The sequence below is a fragment of the Phyllostomus discolor genome, chromosome 8 (genome assembly GCF_004126475.2).
Source record: "Phyllostomus discolor isolate MPI-MPIP mPhyDis1 chromosome 8, mPhyDis1.pri.v3, whole genome shotgun sequence".
NCBI lineage: Eukaryota > Metazoa > Chordata > Mammalia > Chiroptera > Phyllostomidae > Phyllostomus > Phyllostomus discolor.
In genome coordinates, this window is record NC_040910.2 from 15,322,878 (window position 1) to 15,342,845 (window position 19,968).

A 19,968-nucleotide genomic window follows, 5' to 3' on the forward strand; every position below is an offset into this window, starting at 1 on the left:
TTCTACTCATCATAGTCAATTTTAGCATCATCCTAATATATAAATACGCTCGCTTCTGTCATAAGCTGCTATGGTGATGCATGTGACATGGCCCCTTCGTCATAAAATAGAATATAAAAAGAAAAGCGCAGCACCCATTTCTACTGAAATAGAGTTAGCCCTATGACTCACCTCATTTCCACCGACCGCCTTGGTTAGAATCACTGCAGAAGACACAGGGGGAGGCATGCAGCCTACAGTCTGCAAACTGAAAAAGAAGATACAATTATAAATAGTGTTTTTTAAACCAAAAACAGTTTTCACTACACTCATTCCAAAACAGCAGAGCTGAGTAAGTGAAAATAGGAGAGAGATTCTTCCTGCACATGCCCTGTTGAGTGCAGACAATTCTGTATGAGGCAACATGGCTCAGAAGACGCTGCAAACGCATGGGGAAGCTCTCATTCCATTCCCAAGCCCAGGAGGTTTTATTCTTAAAATTATTTAAGCTCTTATTATATAATTAAAAAAACAATCAAGTTATAGTAAGCATAGTCAATGGAAAACAAAATGGTTAATTGTTTGGTCAGAGTATATAATTTTTGATCTGAGGTTATTTTCAGGTATTTTTTCTGCACATTTTTTTTTGATAAATTTTTTTTTCCTCAAGACATAATCCTACTTTTTCACTGCAACTCCCCATCGACCTTCACATGCACTCCACCCCCATGACCCAAAAGCCCATTCTCTCTTTACTCCCCTGGGATCAGACTTACGCCCCTGCTACTAGTGAAAGTCATCTTAAGTAACTTCCTTAACCAGGCATCTCCTACCCACCAAATCCAATATCAGTTTCCCCGTATTCATTCTTTCTTTCTTGTTTCTCAATGCGCTCTATTCCCTTGGTTACCATGGTACCTCATCAATCTAATTTATCTCCTATCTTTCAAACCAGCTCATTTTAGTTTTTTGCTGTCTTTCCTTCCTTCTTCACAATCTTATGTCCACATTTGAAGCTGTAGGGATACTTTCAAACTTACATTTCTATTCCTAAGTTCCATTCCTTAATTTGTACCTGCCTATAATTGCTACCTTAAACTAAACATGCCTATTGTTAAATTTATGTATTTTCTTTTTTTAAAATTTTTTATGCATTCATTGGTTGATTCTTGTATGTGCCCTGATGAGGGATTGAACTCACAACCTTGGTGTATTGGGGGGATGCTCTAACCAACTGGGCTACCCAGCCGGGGCCAGATTTATGTATTTTCTTTAAAAAAATTATATTCTTGCCCTGGCTGGCATAGCTCAGTGGACTGAGCATGGGCTGCAAACCAAAGTATCGCAGGTTTGATTCCCAGTCAGGGCACATGCCTGGGTTGCAGGCCATGGCCCCCACCAACCGCACATCGATGTTTCTCTCTCTCTCTCTCTCTCTCCCTCCCTCCCTCCCTCCCTTCTCTCTCTAAAAATAAGTAAATAAATAAATCTTTTTTTATTATATTCTTAATTGACCTATTTTTGTCAATGGGATAGCATTTTCCTTATGGTTCAGTTTGAAACTGGCTTTATGTGAGGCTCCACTCACTCCTCATCAATCATTCACCACAACAACTTGCCACTCTTCCATGACCGTTGCCATCATCCCCCTTCAGATGAGTTTCCCCCAAGTCTGGACACATGCAAACACCTACGGAATGCTCTCTCTACCTCCAGTCTTCCCCTTCAACACAGCAACAACATAAGGACTATGTGCTCAGAATATATTTATTTCAATGACTTAAACACGATCCTGACATAGGAGTCTGCAAGTCCTTAAAGTTAACATACTTAGTATATATCTCAAATTGGGGTGAGGGAGGGGAAAAAATAAGCTAAGAAGTGCATTCCCTGATTATGTTAGGCTAAGTTCATGCTCCTTTAAGCTTAGTGTTTGGAGGTGAGAGGTGTGTGCCCATTTTACTCAGCAGAGTGAGTGAGAGTGCAAGCCCTCCTCTATGCTGTCTATATACCCTGCGCGATGCTAGCGGATTAGTCCTCCTTAATGACCACTTCTTGGCATGCTGTTCTCTCGTTTAGCACACTTAAGCACGCTCCATCATCTGCAGATTCAGTAGTTCTGGTCTCCTGCAAGTTGGCCCAAATGAAACTTTTTACCTTTTCTCCCACTAATGTCTCTACTGAGTGAATTCTGTTTGAATTCTCTGCTGTAGGTGTACACAACCCTTGCAGAACCTCTTACTCTTTATCCGATTACACCACTCACCTGACATACCATTTGCTGCCCCATTTTGGTTGGTTACTATTTTATATATATGTCCTACATACCTAACTAAATTGGAAGTTCCCTGAAACAAGAAAAATGAGTTAATATCTTCCTATTTCTTAGTGCTCTATACATGGCAGATACTGAATAACTATTGGTTCAGAATATACATTCTACAGAGGTGAGCAAAAGTATGTTTACAGCTGTGTGTACATGAAACAGAGTCTATTCTTATATTATTAATTATTATATTATTTATTTATATGACAACTATAAAGCCACTTTTGCCCACTCTGTACATTTTGCTCTAAAATGATGTCATCGTATTTATGGCATTTATGCTTTCCAGGAAAATTTTATGATCATCCTCTCAAATTCAATTTGACCAAACTAGAACTCCTAATTTCCCCCTCTTGTCCTAACTTACTTCTCTCCAGCTAAGTAGAGGATATTACCAGTTACCCAGTGTCTCATACCCCAAATCCAGAAGTTATCCTCGATTCCTCCCTGTCCTCCTCTCTCCCTATCCTATCCATCTATGCATTCTGAGAATGCTGATTTTGGAATCCATCCTTTACACACCAATTTCTCCCTCCTGTGCTGCTACACTGTACTAGCCTCTGAGCCGGTCTCCTGGCTTTCTCTCGGGCCCTTCTACTGTCTATTCTCTGCAGAGTGGCCAAGAGAATCACTTGCAAATATTAATCAGACAACAACACCACTTTCTCATGTAACTCCAGCTGCAGCAGTTTCCTGCAGCACTCAGAATAAAACCTGACTGCTTCCCCAAAGCCTACAATGCCCCGAGTGACTGGCTCCTGCCCGCCTTTGCGACTCTGACTCATAGGATTCATTCTCCGTATCACCAGGCTCTAGTTGCTTTCCTGACCCCAGAACACCCCAGGCCTGTTCCTGCCTTGGAGCCCTTGCACATTCTGCTTCCTTTGCCTGGAACACTCTGCCCCCAGAAGAAACAATCTAATGTAATCACTGGCCCCTGCACCCGAACACTTTCAACCGTATCCAGTGTCTCACTCCGCATCACTTTGATCATCTAGTTGCTTGTGTACTGAAAATCACACCCAGTCTCTTCGATGCGCAAAACTAACTGGCTCTTGGCCAATCTTGTTCACTGTTGGTTTTCCAGTACCTCTACTGATTCCTGGCACACAGGCGCTAAATGAATGACTTAATTGACATCCCTGACCCTGTTGCTAAGCAGGCAGTAAAAGCAGGATTATCCTCATTTTATAAACTGGGAAACTGAGTTTCAAAACTATTAAATGCCTTTCTCAAAGGCAAACAGCCAGTTAGGGACAGGGTCAGCGTGCCTTCTTCGAGCCATACAGTCAGATTTAAACTGATTCAAATACTCCTTAAAAATCATTAAATTCTCTTCATTAACATGGCCATATTTTTAATGGGAGAATTTCTACTGAAAATCTATTGTTAATTCAACTGTCCGACCAAACATGTAACAGAAGTAAAAAGTTAAATGCTTGTCCCCTGTATATATTTTATCCTCCCTGTACATTTTAAAAGCACATTACCCCCAGCCATCATCTGTATACATTTGGCAAGATAGAATTCAAAAGCTAAAGCGCCCGACTGACAGCCTACACTTATGCATTCACACCCATCATACATCCTCTAGTCCAGGGGTGTCAAACTCATGTTCACCAGGGGCCACATCAGCCTCGAGGTTACCTTCAAAGGGCTGAATGTAATTTCAACTCCTTAACAGTTAAGGAGTAGTTACATTTATATAGTCCTAAAATTACTTCAGGCTTTTGAAGGCAACCATGAGGCTGATGTAGCCCCCAGTGAAAATGACTTTGACACCCTGCTCTGGTCCCTTCTATTTTTCTCCCAACACAACGCTTTTAAATTCCCAGGAAAGTGTCCCTGCAGAAAATTACTGCTAAGCATATGGGTGTTATTTTAAGATTCTGTTATAAAATTCTTTAATGGACCTCCACTGATGAAACACTCATTTTAAAGGTTGTTAATAATGTTAAAAGTGTTTTTGTTTTCTTATAAGCTACTACACATAGGCCCTTTTATATATAGTTGCTACAGAGACAAGAATGTCACTAAAAATGTCCCATTAAAAACGAACTGTTCAAAATACTTCAACATACCCTTTTAAAAGCCATTCATTGATTGGTGTGATTGATAGAAGCTGAAGAAAAAGCCATATCGTTGCTGGGAAGAATGCAAGTGTAAAGATCTGAATGAAAAGATGCAATCTTATATGCACCAAAGCACCGGTCAGCTCCTGCAAAAATAGACATGAAATTTAAAAAGTCAGAAAACTGCTTCTGAAGAGAGACTGCTACTAAAATAACGTTGAATAAATTAGTTTTTTTAATTAAGATATAATTGACATATACTATTACATTAGTTTCAGGTGTATAACATGATGATTCAATATTTGTATTTCAAAATGATCACTGCAATAAGTCTAGTTACATCCATCAATTTGGAGTTACTTCACAGCTAAAATTTTTACCTATAAACATATGCACAAGGGCCAAACTTTAAGAAAACATTATTAATGATGGCTATGATGTTTTCCATGAAGATTATGATTTTTGTATAAAATTTTTGAAATACTCTAATTGTTTTCAAATATATAACATACCACAATAATTGTGGTATTTATGCAATTCTGGACCAGGACTAAGCTAACTACCTTTGTACTAGTGTATCTGAGAAGTGTTGCCACTGTAAAGAAACACATATGTTTATCTAAAAAAAAGAAATCTTGTTTAAAAATTGTAGCAGGATCTATCCCATTTTAATTAAATGTAGTAATTAACCTCTGTTAATTATGCCAGACCTAGAAAGGCCTCAATTTGGCAAGAAGTTACTAAATCTACATGCAGATCATAATTTTAAAAAATGCTCTCCCAACAACATTCTAGAATTCAAAATCACTTTTTCCACAACATCTGCTCTCTAGCTTTCTGTATTAGCACTTACTGAGGAGCAGTTACATGCTATTCTCTGAGCTTGCCCCTACATGTGTGTTCCCTCACTGAACCCTCAAATCGACCCCCTTAGGTGGGGATTATGGTTCCTGTTTTACTGATGAAGAAGTTGAGGTTGAGAGCTGCTACCCAGGGAAGCTCAGCACCGAACCTAAGAAAAGTCTGCCTGCTTCTTCCACTGTGTCCCACTGATGCCCAGGAGGGCAGAAAGTCCCAGAAAATGGAACAAACCAGGCACTTGTTATGAGTCTCACAGCGAAAGGAAAAATACGCAGTTAAATTTGGGCTTTTGAATATATACTAATTAACAAGCATTTGCATTGGAATTTGTTTGAATTAGGTGGTTATTCTGTGGAAGTAAAACAAATTCAGAAAGTAGTAAAAAATTTGCACAAAACATTCAGGCAGTCATTAGAGCTCATTCAGAGATGCCAGAGTCACTGGTTATAAGCACAGCATGGTAACAATATCCCCACCATCCCCAGTTCAATCCAGACCTTTGAAAGACCCTCAGCTTCAGAGGCATTAGCCAGAGTGCATAGTTAATAAATGGTAGACCAAGGCCGCCTCATTCCCTGATCACCACTTCTAGGATCTGTCTCATCGGCTCCCGTGATTTATGTCCCTGTGTGAAGACACACAGCAGTTCCATTTCCATCGAGAGATGTCCTTAATGACATCCAAGGGACTTCTGGCAATCGGGGACTGATGGAGGGCAAGTGGGCAGCACTGGACAGACCAGAAGCCGTCCTTGCTCCAGTCCACGGATCAGAGCTACGAGGAAAGGGGCCTCCACACACTGCATGGGAAGTCTCACCACAGAGAAGCCCGAGCACCCGCATCTCGGGTGCTCGGCACCTGAGAATCTCAGCAGAACTGAAACTGAGTCTCACCTGGAGACACTCAGACACGTTCAATAAGTACCAGGTAAATATTAGTGTTTTGATTTTTTCATTGTAATAAAATGATGAGCCAGAATGCAGGGATTAAGGCATTTGCATATACTTCTCATAGGAATATAAAATGGTATGACTTTTCTGAAAAGTAACTTGGGAATATATATCAAGGACTATACTACAACTTCTATTTTTGGATCTCAGAGCTTTATGTTTAGACATTTATCCCAACAGTATAAAAAAATGGTTACAAGCATTCATACACAGAGCATTATCCATCAGGGCAATGGGTCCACCCAGGGGCATCCAACCTTTGGGCGTCTCAGGGCCGCACTGGAAGGAGAGTCATCTTGGGCCACCCATTAAATACACAAACACTAACAAAAACTGATGAGCATAAAAAAAGGTTTTATGTAAATGTACGATTTTGTGTTAGGCCATATTCATAGCCATCCTGGGCTGCGTGCAGCCTGTGGGCTGTGAGTTGTACACCCCAGCAACCTGGAAACAACTTCAGCGTCCAAAGATGGGAGAACAGCTAAATATAACTTAAGAATTAAACAGCGTAAGAGCTATTATAAACCATGTGAAAACTGTCGACAAGGACGTAGGAGGATGGGGTCTCCCCCACTTAGCCAGCAGGCAAACCAGCACACCCCATGGACCATAGTCTGGCATCTCATTCCTTCACTGGACAGATAATGAGCACCCGCCACCTCTCCAGGCGCTTGGTCCACCTCCCCCAACTTACACTGCACATAGCACTTGACCTAGCCACGCCACTTCCAGGAGTTAACCCTTCACATACGCTCCCAAAGATGGGGAATGGCATATGTTTAGGTTATCTTTTGTAGCGAGTTTATAAGAGCGAAACCTTGTGTATTACCTAACTGTCCATCAACAAGGGCCCAAGGAAATATATCATGATACATTCATAAACTGGAATACTTTCCAGCTCACAAAAAGAAATAAGAAGTCCTTTATATGTTGATATAAAATAATCTCCATGATATGTTTTTGAGTTAAATAAGGTAAGGAGGCAAACAGTATAAAACGCTACAGTTTAAAGGGGGGTTCGCGTATGCATCTCCCCTTAGCATACAGTATCTCCGGAAAGATACACAGAAACTGTTCGCATTGGTTGTCTCCAGAGCAGAGAACTGGATGGACCGCTGGGAGAGGGTGAAAAGAAGACTTCTCACCATCTGTATTTTTGTACCTCTTGACTTACGTACATAAAGGTAAACAAAATGTAAGTAATATATAAGTGAAGAAAAATTAGAAAGTACTAAAGTATATGAAAGTTATTATTATACAAGGTCACATGGAAAAAATAGGATCGTATATGCATGTGTATGTGGGTAGATGTATGCAAACATGTGTAGACCTATGTACATACTTAAATATATATGTATAATTTAAAAAATGTTTCATTTAAAAATCTTCTATATGTAAAATATGTTTAAGGAAAAAGAACTTAAAAACAGACAGATGTTATAACAGTTATTTTTGCTCTTTCTAATCTTTGTACAATTGGGAAATACCACCTCTGAAATCAGAAGAGCTATAAAAAATAAAATACAGTTCAAGGATACTGGCTGACCTAGTAAATGACAGTTAGAAACAACGGATATCACGTCAGAACAACGGAACAGTGAGGGACCCAGTGAATGAATCAAAGGACCTAGTGTGCAGGGTCATAAGAGGCCTCTTAACAACAGGGAGATTAACAGACATGAGGTGCTCCTAAGAAAAATTTTCAAGACTGTCACAAAAACCTAGTGTTATGTATTTTCTAGATTTTCCTACAGTGTCAAACAGAAATAAGATGACACGGGAAAAGAAAAAGCAAGTAACATCATAAAATCCAAAGTAGCATTATTCCATATATGTCCATGTGGAATCTGGGGCCACATATTCAAATAGATGTCATTGCGAATGACTGAAAAGTTGATTCTGCATGACATTTTGTTTTTGCACATGTAATACAGGTCAAATTCCATTGAAGTAAAGTTAAGAAGACGCTCCGCATACTGATTATACTAGAGTCTCACCGACAGCATCAAGAATGGCTTAAAATCAACAACTCCAACTGAGATGCAGAAATATTTTCATTACATACCAACTTCCCTTCTAACCCTTCTACGGAAATATACATATCCTTTATCTGATTTGTGCAGGTCAGCCTCATGGCTCTGGGATGGAAACAAGCAGCATGACCCTCAAGTTTGAGATTTGCTATATCTACTTCTGAGCAAATGGGACTTTAAAAAATAATCCGCTTAGGAAAATAAGGACACCCTGCATATTCTGCTCTCCTCGGGACCCTTGTCGGGCCCTGGGCTTCCTTCCCGCTCATCTCTGTTTCCGCCCCAGCCCCAGGCACAGCACCTTGCAGCGAGAGGCGCTTCCCAGGCTATTTGTCTAAATGACTTTGGGGCTGCCACCGTCTAACTGAAAAGTCCTCTGAAACTGTAGGTTTGGAGTTAGCTTTATATCAAATACACACATACTTCAAATGGGACCTTATTACACTGCAGTACAGTAAAATTTCAGAAACCATTCAACAGGTATTTCAAAAACTAGAAATCGATAGTTATAAAACTGAAGATTTAGCATTGAACCTTTTTAACATGAAGTATTAACACAGAGTTCTTTATAATTTTAACAAACAAATTTTAGAATACACATATTATATCAGTGTATGAGTAATACTACATGAAATGTTCGATATGAATCAAACTTGAATGAGACCACTGTAAACCTTTCAAATAAACTCAAATAAATAATAACTCACCTTCTATGTGCAAAAAATGCACTATTCTAAGACCTAACAGGATATAAAATACAACTGTCCCAGCTAAAATTAATTTAAGGTTATTAACTAGAAGACAACTAACAACTAGGTTGCGACCTTCTAACTTAGAGCTCTTTGGTTGCCTGGGAAATTAGCAGGGCCTAGAGGTGGTTTAACATTACACAAGGATGCAATTGATCTAGGGCATCTTAAGTTAAATGGATCTTGAAAATGAATTAATGCTGTATTAGTTTCAAAAGGATCTTTTATGGAGGAAACAGCTTTGATGGCCACTTAGGTACCATGAGAATACACAGGGATCAAGGCATTTCCTCATTAGATCCCAATTAGCTGGATGACTCTGAAGGCTTCTTAGAGAGGTTTACAGAAGAACTTGGTCCTTAGGGAAACACCAATAACTGTGGCATTCCTTCTTCAACTCCTGCATCCCCTGAAATTGGCTGCTTTACAGAATTGCATTAAGCAAGAAGCTAAGGTAAGAATCAAGTCTCTTGCCAGGTTCCCCATGGCATTAAATACAGTTGTAGCCATTACACAACCATCGGGGGATGTTGTTAGAGCAGCGTCCAAAGTAAGGGGCGTGGGCCAGGGAGCTGCCTCACAAAGAGCACCAGCCCAGGCCCTCAGGAAGACCCCCAAGGGAGGCCAGACCAGCACCATGGGAGCAGCATGTGCCTCTCCAGACCACTGTGTCCCACAGTGGCGGACCAATGGAACTCTGGTGTTGACAGAAGAAACCCTATGCCCTCTAAGTACTAATCATAGTCCTTTTGTGTCAATAAAATTGACAGAAACTGGAATTTGACATATTTAGGAAATCCCACCCATGTAAGCTATTCTCAGAAGACCAGCAGTCCGTAAGAGTATTTAGCATTCTGGAGACACAATTTATACCGACCTGCTAACTACAGAATACATAAATTTAGGAAAACCACATTTTTTTCCCCATGTTGCTACTGGGATGATCAAAAGGAAGGAGGTAAATTTGATCTTCATTCAAATCACATTTAAAAGAAAAAAACTTTAAGTAGAGGCAAGATATGGTATTAAATACAGCTGTAGCAAAGTAAATACAGACATGCTAGCAAAGAATATACTTTAAAAAATACAAATTAGCCCTGGCTGGCGTAGCTCAGTGGATTGAGTGCGGGCTGCAAACCAAAGTGTCGCAGTTTTGATTCCCAGTCAGGGTACATGCCTGGGTTGCAGGCCATGACCCCTAGCAACTGCACATTGATGTTTCTCTCTCTCTCTCTCTCTCTCTCTCTCTCCCTCTCTTCTCTCTCTAAAAATAAATAAATAAAAATCTTTTAAAAAATACAAATTAGTTAAAAGTCATTACAAGTATCGCTTGAGCAGCCTCAGTCCTGGGAACATCCACAGGTCCACCAAGTTATGGAAACCCAAACAAACATGAACAGCCTAAAGGCACCCAGCAGGGGAGACTAGAAAGAGCCGCTTCACTTCGGTGGCTGGTGGCTGTGTTGTAAGCCTATGGATCATAAGCACATCCTCAGGGTCCATGCTGCTCACCTACAAAGTCTCTAGACTCTGCAGGTACAAAGCACAAGTCCTATGACGAAGTCCAGGTTAGCTTCTGTCTCAGTGAGTGAGGCCTTTGGGCTACTGGTACACACACATTTACAAAAGGATTCTGACATTTCAAAATAGGAAGTACAAATTCAATTTTTCTCCCTGGTTTGCCTGTGCCCCATAGGTGACAGTACCTCCGTTTTTAATGAGAGTCCGCTGTTGAAGAATATTGTTGCCACAGCGATGTAGGAGACAGTTATTTCTGGCTTCAGCGGTCCTGAAGAGAGAAAATGAGTTACTGTTAGATGGGCATTTCTAGCCTTCCTGAGTGAGAGAGACAAATCCCCCGGAGAAGAACAAACAGTACTCGGGACCTCAGTGTTGATACTGCTGTCCTCACAGAGTTAGGCATTTGCTGTGACACGGTCTAATTCCAGGGAGGAGTTTCCAGACGGAAGGGCCATGGCTGGCCAGTGCAGCACAGCGTCCTTCGAGCACAGAAACAAAGGTGAACTCTGCTCCCCACGGGCCCGCACACAGTGACCACCCTCCAACATGGGCCCGCCCGGTGTCCACCGCCGTGTCAGTGCTCACATAGCAACGGACATTCCCCACACCAGAGGGAGGGAATCAACGGAAGCAGCTACATGTCCTTAGCAAACAGCATGTTATTTCTTCCAGCACACCAGAAAGAAACGCTTGTATTCATGCACACATCCAGTTCTCCCCAAGAGTATTCAACCTACGACTGTTGACTGGGCACTCGCTGTGTGATGGAGACAATGCAGACAGAGCAAGAGAGCGCTCAACCATCTGCTGCCCAGACTGTAAACAGCATGAATGTGTGCCTAGCCCCGGGCACACTGCAGTGAAACGGACAGGCCTGATCTTTGCCCTCCAGAAAAATCCTCTCCGAAGCTGGGCTGGCATCATCCTAGGGGCTTTAACGTTGTGAGTATGATCGGGGAGGCCCTAACCTTTATTCATTTTTGTGGTTTGTACACAATTGGCTTAAAGACCTAATGTGCTAACCAATGGATAACATTCTTTTAAAAGACATAGTCTGAGAAAATACCGCTTTATACCTGCATACAAGTGATTCTCTGGCAGGGGCAGCCGACATCGGGCGACATTTAGACATTTCTCGGTTGAGTTAACTCAGGCACCAGGAGGTATGACTGGCATCTAGTGGACAGAGATCGGGAACCCTGCTCCGCACCGTGGGAGGCTCAGGGCAGGCCTCCAGCCAGCAGTAGTGCTGTGGCTGAGAAACCCTGAGAACAGTTTGAAATCCGAGATTCTCTCATAGCTGACATTCCATCCAGGCCTCTTGTGCTGGGCTGAGTAGTGTCCCCTCCAAAATTTGTATCCGCCCAGAACCTGTGAATGTGACCTTATTTGGAAGTGGGGTCTTTACAGATGTACCGTATTTTGCCATGTATAATGTGCACTTTTTTTGCCCAAGTTTTTGAGGGAAAAAATAAGGATGTGCATTATACATGGGTGTAATGATTATACACCATGGACATAACAATGAATCCCGTGTATAATGAGTGTTAAATGTGAGTGCACATTATACATAGCAAAATATGGGGGATCAAATTAAGATGAGGTTGTATTTGATTACCATGGGCCCTAATCCAATGACTGGTATTCTTTTTTTCTTGTTTTAAGATTTTATTTATTTTTAGAGAAAGGGATGGGGAAGGAGAGGGAGAGAAACAACAACGTGTGGTTGCTTCTCCCACGTCCCCTTTTGGGGAACTGGCCTGCAACCCAGGCATGTGCACTGCCCGGGAATCGAACTGGCGACCCTTTGGTTTGCAGGCCAGCACTGAATCCACTGAGCCACACCAGCCAGGGCTCCATGACTGGTATTCTTATAAAAAGAGGGAAACTTGGACTCTGTCGCGCACAGAGAGATGATGGCCACGTGAAGACAGAGGCAGAGCCTGGAGCCCTGTTACCGAGGAACACGGAGAGCTGGCAGCCACCACCGGCCACAGCAAACAAGGAAAGGCTCTTCTCTGGAGCCTCCAGTGGAAGCGTGACGCTGCTGGCGTCTGATCAGACTTCAGCCTCCAGAACTGCGGCTAAACAAGTGTCTGTTTTAAGCCACCCAGTTTGTGGCCATTAGTTGTGGCAGTCCTAAAACACTGACACACCGTTAAGCAAAACAACAGCACCGCAGTCACGGCTCCTCCCTTCCCCAACTCCCCACCACACCTACGGAGATTAATGAGTTCCAAGCGCAGGAATAACCAACATTCATTCTGTCAACGAATATTTATTGAGCGACTATGATATTTTAGGCATTTGTAGTACAACTGTTAATAAAATATGACAATTCTCTCCTCAAACAATGCTATGAATTCTTTCATCTACCTGGAACTTATAGATCATTTTGCTGAGATTTGAGAAAAGGGAGTGAAAGGGAGAAAGTGAGTGTAAACAGCATCTCGTATCGGGGCAGTAAAGGCTGCTCACACACTTAAGAGGAGGCACGTTATCATTACACTTGTGAGTGAACAGAAGCTCACTCTTCTCAGCAGCTCACACTTAGAAATAATGTGTCCCCAACAACTGAGGAAGGTGATTCCGAAACAGATTTTAGAGTCAAGGAGTCTGGCTTGTTTTGAAAATAGGTGCCTCCCGGGAATTTTAAATGCAGTTTCTTAAAACTCGTATCATTTTTATTTTCCTCCAATCTCCTATTTTTTTTTTTTATCAGACCTTATTCTTGTTCTGCCCATGGTGGCTCCTCCAGAATTTCCATCTAGGATGGGTCAGAGTGAGCAATGTGTTCACAAGTGACAACTAGGGGACACGGCCACAGGTGCGTCTCCCTAGCAAGCATATGGCATTTGCTTAGATTCCGTGTTTCTCTGGGGCAGCTAGAGCACCTACCTTAGTTGGCCAACAACCGACTTTTTACAGAACTCTTCCCACAACTCACATACACACATAAATACACATGACAATGATCAACGAATTGGCATAAATCAGTGAAATGATTCTTGACTTTCAGTGTTTTAAATTGTAAAAACAGGTTATACTGTTTTTTAAAATTAGATGCATCTCTAAATAACTCTACACCGTGAAAGGACATGGTGGGTATTCCAGGGCTACCTACAAGATACCGTTAAAAGGGAAAGGAGGAAATCATTCTGATTTGGAGAAACCTAAGGCCCATTTGAGACAGGACCACAGAGGTGCCAACAGACAGCTCAACGTTTGAATGCAAAATTAGAGGTCGCCCAGGGCTGCAGTAAAAGCTTGGTAAATATTTGCACAGAGGTGAGAGTTGAAACTACCATTTTAAAATGATACCTGGTCTGCTCCAAGGTACTGATTATATCCTCCAGCTCACCAAAATAACCAGACTTAGATCTGAAAATGGCTGTAAAGCTAAAGTAGAAATGTAAGTTTTAACTTTTCCTCTAAACAAAAGCAACAAGTGTTTATCAGTGCAAGTGAAATGAGGTAGCACAGTCAAAAGAAAAGTTGGCCAAAAAAAAAAAAAGTGAAGCAATTTTGGGTCTCCAGAACTCGTGCTTTTTAATGAAGGGAAAAGAAAATGATTTGAAATGCTTAAGAATGCAATGAACTATTATTATCTCATAAGATCTACTCATCACCAAAGTAAATTTCACTTCTGAACCTAATCTAAGATATTCATGCCGATATTCTTAGACTGATAGCATGTTTCTGGTTATTTTTTTTCCACTGGAAAGATGAAGCCGTTTCCTTTTTAGGGTTAATGTATTGTTCATGGCAACAATTTAAGTTAAGATGCAGGTAGACATGAAGGAGTTACTCTACTGCCAATGAAGTAAACCTTTCTCTTACCAAGAATAAATGACAGTGTTGAAAACACGGAAACTCTAAGGTGTGCCCAACGCAGGGCTCCCCTGAGTCTCGGTGGAAGAGATTAACGGCATCTCAGAACATATGTACATTTACATCTACTCTGGCTCTTTAGTTCCAACCTTCTTTTGTTTATAGAAAAGTGAAATGTAAGGGAGGAAAAAGAAAAGTGAACTAAGAATCAAATCATCTAGGCTAGGACCTATTGTACTCTTTCCCATCTGGAAAGTCATTCAACTTCTCTAGTTTAAGGGTTCCCACATCTGCAAATTTCCTGCCACGCACCACTCACCAACTGGCTGTGAAGATTTTTTTTAAAAAGGAGGTCAGCTCATAGTTGTGATACTTTAAGTGTAGAAGTCTTACACTTAAAAATAAAGAGCATAGTCATTGAGGCCCTGATTCAAGGAAAGGTGAAGGGAGCATCTTAACGAGCGGAAGAGTACCAAAACTCTTCCTATTCAAAAGAATGTCTAGAAAATTGTTCTACTGAAATCTGTTCAGCCGATGTGAATGTGTTAAAAATCACAATCTCAATGTACAGAGCTCATAAATGGAAACTCTGACTAAAAGTGAGAAGCAAGCAAAAAGGTGCTTTAGACCATTCTAAAGAGCAGCCTAGGACAGAAACATTTTCGGCAACCACTCCTTTCCTTGTTCCTAGATTTCTGTTGGATGAAGTAGTAGAACGAATGTGTGGCTTGGCAATTTCTCGAGTTTTGTTTTTATTTAAGAGGTGTTAAGGTCAGTGCAAAGCTCAACAGAAACATCAAGCACTTAGCCTGACAGCCTGTCTAAGAAATTCCGAAGAATTGCCTGCCTAGCTTTTGTTTGTACAGATGGACAGCTAGCTACCAAAGAAATCATGAGTTTACCGTTGTCTGACGTTGGCAGATTCTGCTCTGCTCCTTTGGGCCAAAAATCGGGGCACAGAAAATATCTACTACAGAGAGCCCTTCTTGTTAATAGTCATTCATTTTTCATCATTTTTCACCAAGGAAAGGTGTATGGATTTTGCAACTGGTATGAAATGAGGGGGGGTCCTGGTCTCCAGTCCTTCCTCTCCCCCGACTCCCCCAGCTAACGTGACCCCGGGTCAGTCACCTGCCCTCTGGTCTCAGTACCTTCAGCTGTAAAAGCAGCCTGTCAGGTGAAAATACTTTTAAAAAAATCCCTTTTGGCCCTTAACGTTCTACTCTTATAAAAATTAAACAAAGAAATGAATTATCCTAGATCCACAGCATGAGGACTAGTGAAAATGGGAAACAGTATTTCTAAGGTACAGTAATGTACCAAAACTTCAAGAAGTGGAGTCCAAGGGAAGAAATAAGATGACAATCCGCCTCACACACTCCACTGGGAGCCCTGGGGAAATGATTCAGCATTCAACACCCCTTCTTCCCACGGGGCACCCCGGAAATGTCATGTAACAGGTATTTTACCAAACCCAGGCCCTGCAGGTCTCAACTTAAAGATTACATATCACCTGTAACTTCACCTTAACAGAGCAAATGAAAAGAACTAACGCCAGAAGCTATACAGTGCACTAGTGAAGCTAGTAAAGTGTGCATTCCACATCGCCTCAAAGACACTGTAACTTTATTCTCACTACCCAACTAGCTGCTGGGGTGGGCGAGGGGGGGCTTGTTTGACAGAACCTGAAATACCAACATTCCCAAGTTTCCCCAGAGCTCACTGGGAAGCTATGTCAAAGAAGAAACGGTGCCTTCAGGGGGAGAAACCACCACGAGTAACATCTTTATTCTCAATTATAAACCCCACACATTTTGTACTAAGCTGAATATAGAAAAATAAAATAAAATAAAATAAACAAAAACGGTGTAATTCCCACAATCTTAGTTCAAGTAATTCCTTTTAAATGTTCCCTGAAGCAGCCTGTCAGTGGAGGTGTAGCAGGGAGAGGGTAGAAGGAACAACCACTGTCCTCCTGAGCGACTGTTGCATTCACTCCCATCATGTTTTAACAACAAGGCACAAATAACTTCAAATATCCTCCACAGCGCTTCCTCACATGAAAAAGATCACCTGTGCTCACTTCTCTCCTTTATCTGTCCCTGTTGTACCCCTGATGTATTAAACCTGTCAATAAGCGTGGAGACTGACAGACAAGGTGAAAAAGACAATACATTAAAGAAACTCAATGAATGTTTATGAAAAGTAGGACACGATTGTCTGGGGGAGGGGAGCTATAAAAGCCTAATGACGTTTCCAGTCCTGCCCACCAATGGCCATCCCCACGTTACAAGGCTTCCTCTATTCAGGCTCTGAGTGTGATTTTAGTCCGCCTACATTTCCTTGCCAAAACACACACAGCACGGTGTCTCTCACACAGCCTGTATCTGTTGGGACTGCTGCGAAGTGTAGCAACTGAGTCCCGGCAGCACACGGAAGTAGTGTCCTGTAATGAAAATGTGCAACGTGTCAGCCAGCTGGGGAGTTTCTAGGGCAGTAGCGACCGCGGCGAATCATCACTCTCCCACGTGGGGGCCGCAAAATCTGAGCTGGAGGAGGGAGGGGTGTCCCTTGTTCGTTTTCTCACCCAACTTTTTCTTAAACGCGGGGTGGAAATGGACGAGGACAACATAGCAGTGTCCACTCCAAGAGAGAAAAGGAACTCCTGGCAACCTAGCATCCCCTGGGGTAGGATGCTACTTTGAAGGGAAGAGAAATTAAGTTTCATTTCATTCTCAGTAACCTCACTCCTTGACACTAAGGATACTTGCTGGCTGTTCGCGAAAAAAGAAACCTGCGTTCAAAGTCGCTTGACCCGTTCCTAGTTACAAACCAACCTCTGGGGTTGGCAAATTAAGGCATCAGCGAAAGGGCCAAAGGACACCCTGAGCTGGTCAGCGTGCCCGAGAGAGACAGACACTTCCCAGCTACGGTCTCCCCTCCTTTCCAAGACTCGCAAATTAGTTCTCAAGTGGGAATCGGGGTGGAGCGTGCGGAGGTGCAGACTTACCGCCGTTCACCCCTATGGACGGCTCCAGCTTAGCTCCGGCGATCGCCAGCACTATTCCAATCATGAACCATTCTTTCCTCATTCTCTCCAGCAGCCTCATGTTTGTTAGGGTGGGTGGGTTTTGTTTGTTTGTTTGGCTTTTTTTCTTTTTAAGCCGCGATCGCTTAATTCCCGGGGCGTCTCCACACTTTCCACGGTCTCTCTTGACATGCAGCAGAGCAAGTCAAATTGCTACTTGTAAACGAAAGACCAGGGGTTTGCTCCGGCGGCTTCTAGGAGGGCTGGGAGTAGTAGTATCAAGTGACAGGAAAGCCTCACTGAGCGCCGCCATCACTACCGTGCGCCTCCTAATAGACGCGCACAAGATCGGAGCCACTCCGGCGGCCGCTCCCAAGCGCTAATGCTCTGAAGCGGACAATTAACTGGGCCAGGCTGGCCAGCGCAGGCGTTGGAGAAAAGAAGGCTAGCCGCCGGGTGGGGCTGACAAACTCGCCACTTCAGGACCTGCCGGACCTTAGGGATGACTGTTGCGGGGGGGGAAAGTGAGGCGCCACCGCCATCTACCCTTATTAAGGGTCCCTCTCCGACAAACCTTTAGGTGCAGCCGCCCGCGACCCTGGAGATCATTTACGGAGAGGTTCTCTTTGGCGTCGCCACGAGACGGCAAGAAGGGATAGCCGTAAGCGTGGTTGAAACATCTCTGTCCGCAGGTGCGGCGGGGTGCAGGTTTTTTTCACGTGCGCGTTTCTTCGGTGCTTGACAGAGCTTCCCCGACGCCGGCGGTGACGTGTGCAGGGGGGAGGGGAGGCCACTCCTAGTCACTTAGTTCCTGGCCACAGCAGCTGGAGTTAGACGTGCTCCCAAATCCACTAAGAAAAGCGGTTCCCTCATTGCGGGGCGGAGGGGGTTCCGTAGCCCCGACGGGGTGAAAATTGGACGCCGATCCGATGCTCAAGTCCTCAGGACCCCAGTCTTCCAACGTCCGCTGCAGCCTGCTAAGGCGGGCGCCTGCGGCCGGCGCTCTGCCTGGAGCACCCTTGCCTACACCTGCGGGGACTGGGGAGGATTGCAAGAGGTGGGGACCAAATCTTCTTCTGGGGCAGTAGGACAACTGGCGAAAGGGGTCAGGGACCCCAAGGCAAAAGTGGTGAGGGGCAGGCCAAATAGAGGGGGTCCCCTGCCTTCCATTGCCCACGTGTTAGAGTCGATCCAAACCCTAGTTTCTCCCTTCGGGTGTTTTCTGGCAACCAAGAGACATTGATAGTTTCGCGACCGGACTTCCTACCCCTAGAGCTTGCAGGATCATCAACGCCTCCCCAATACTCACCCAAATAAACAGATAGAATACTGCGTGACATTTTAGTAGTCTAGTCTTTAAAAATAGTTCAATAGTTAACAATGGATGGAACTTAAGGTTGGGAGGGGGCTTCTGGGATCGTTCAGTGATGCCAGACTTTAATTCTGAATTCATTCAAAGATTGAATGAGATCATCCGGTATTTTTCTCTATTAATTTAGCTTTTATCTTGATGACATGACTTGTGCAGAAACTAAGCCAACTCATGAGTTGTGTTACCAGGTGAAGGTTGCACAGCACGCAGTGTTATCTAATTATACAAAACGCAGAATAGCAAAAAGTGAATACCAAGATAAAAAGCTTAATAGGGAAACACGGTAACATTAAATAATTTAAAAAGAGAAAGCACATGAGGTGTGATAAAATTTGATGTTAATTATGGGGCAGTCACAAGATAAGTGGAGATACATGAAAAGATAGTTTAAAACACAATTAGTTTCCTAGAGTAATTTCCTACTAGGTTTAAAGAGCCATAAATCTCAGTGATTGAAGGTATGCCCTTGTATTAAAAGATCATTAAACGTTATGCTTCCAGAAATTGAGCTAGCTTAACTTTATGGCTGTTCACAAATTCCCATTTACCAAGCAAGTACTCTTTGCTCTGTTTAGAGCAAAATCTAACTCATGGAAAAGTTTTTTTATTTGTTTGTTTTTTTAATGGCACTCAAAGGAAAACAATACAGGGCACTGTGAATTCTGTTACCCTGAGGCTTGTATTACTTTCCCATGGCTGCTGTAATGAACACCGTTAGCCTTCACATAACAAAAATTTATTCTCTCATAGTTCTGAAAGCCAGAAGTCCAAAGTCAAGGTGTCAGCAAGGCCACCTTCCTCTGGAGACTCTAGGGAGAGAATCCTTTCCTGCTTCTTCCAGCTTCTTGTGGTTCTTCAGCAATACTGGATTTCCTTGGCTTATGACCACGTCACTCCAGTCTCTGCTTCTGTCTTCATAGTGCCTCCTCTTCTTGTCCGTCCAGTCTTCTCTTTCTCTGTGTGTATCTCGTGAAGACATTTGTCATTGGATTTAGGGCCCACTCAGATAACCCAGAATTATCTCATTTTAAAAGCTCCTTAATTTATGTGCAAATGTCCTTCCAAATTAGGAAACTACTGTATTAATTATAGTCCCCCAGGTATTTGTGTCTACCTGGAACCTCCGAATGTGACCTTATTTGGAAATCAAGTCGTGCAGGTGTAATTAGTTAAGATGACGTAACACTGGATTAGGATGGGCCCTAAATACAGGGATTGGCCATGTGAAGATTCACAAAAGAGA

General features: G+C 42.7%; 1 protein-coding gene across 2 annotated transcripts in view; it reads right to left on the reverse strand.

The window, feature by feature from the left end:
• Positions 1-17,796, reverse strand: part of SLC10A7 (solute carrier family 10 member 7) — a 195,462-nt gene extending 177,666 nt beyond the window's left edge. Inside the window, exons 1-4 of one of the 2 annotated variants that reach the window (XM_028521974.2) lie at positions 17,336-17,700; positions 10,680-10,762; positions 4,387-4,523; positions 172-247 (exon numbers count right to left, since the gene is read on the reverse strand). In XM_028521974.2, coding sequence (XP_028377775.1) covers positions 172-247; positions 4,387-4,523; positions 10,680-10,762; positions 17,336-17,435 — 396 coding nt within the window. In that variant the 5' untranslated portion in view covers positions 17,436-17,700. Of the gene's footprint in view, positions 1-171; positions 248-4,386; positions 4,524-10,679; positions 10,763-17,335 lie in introns of those variants that run through there. The other variant, XM_036031859.1, reaches the window with a different exon arrangement.
• Positions 17,797-19,968: the final 2,172 nt, after the last annotated feature.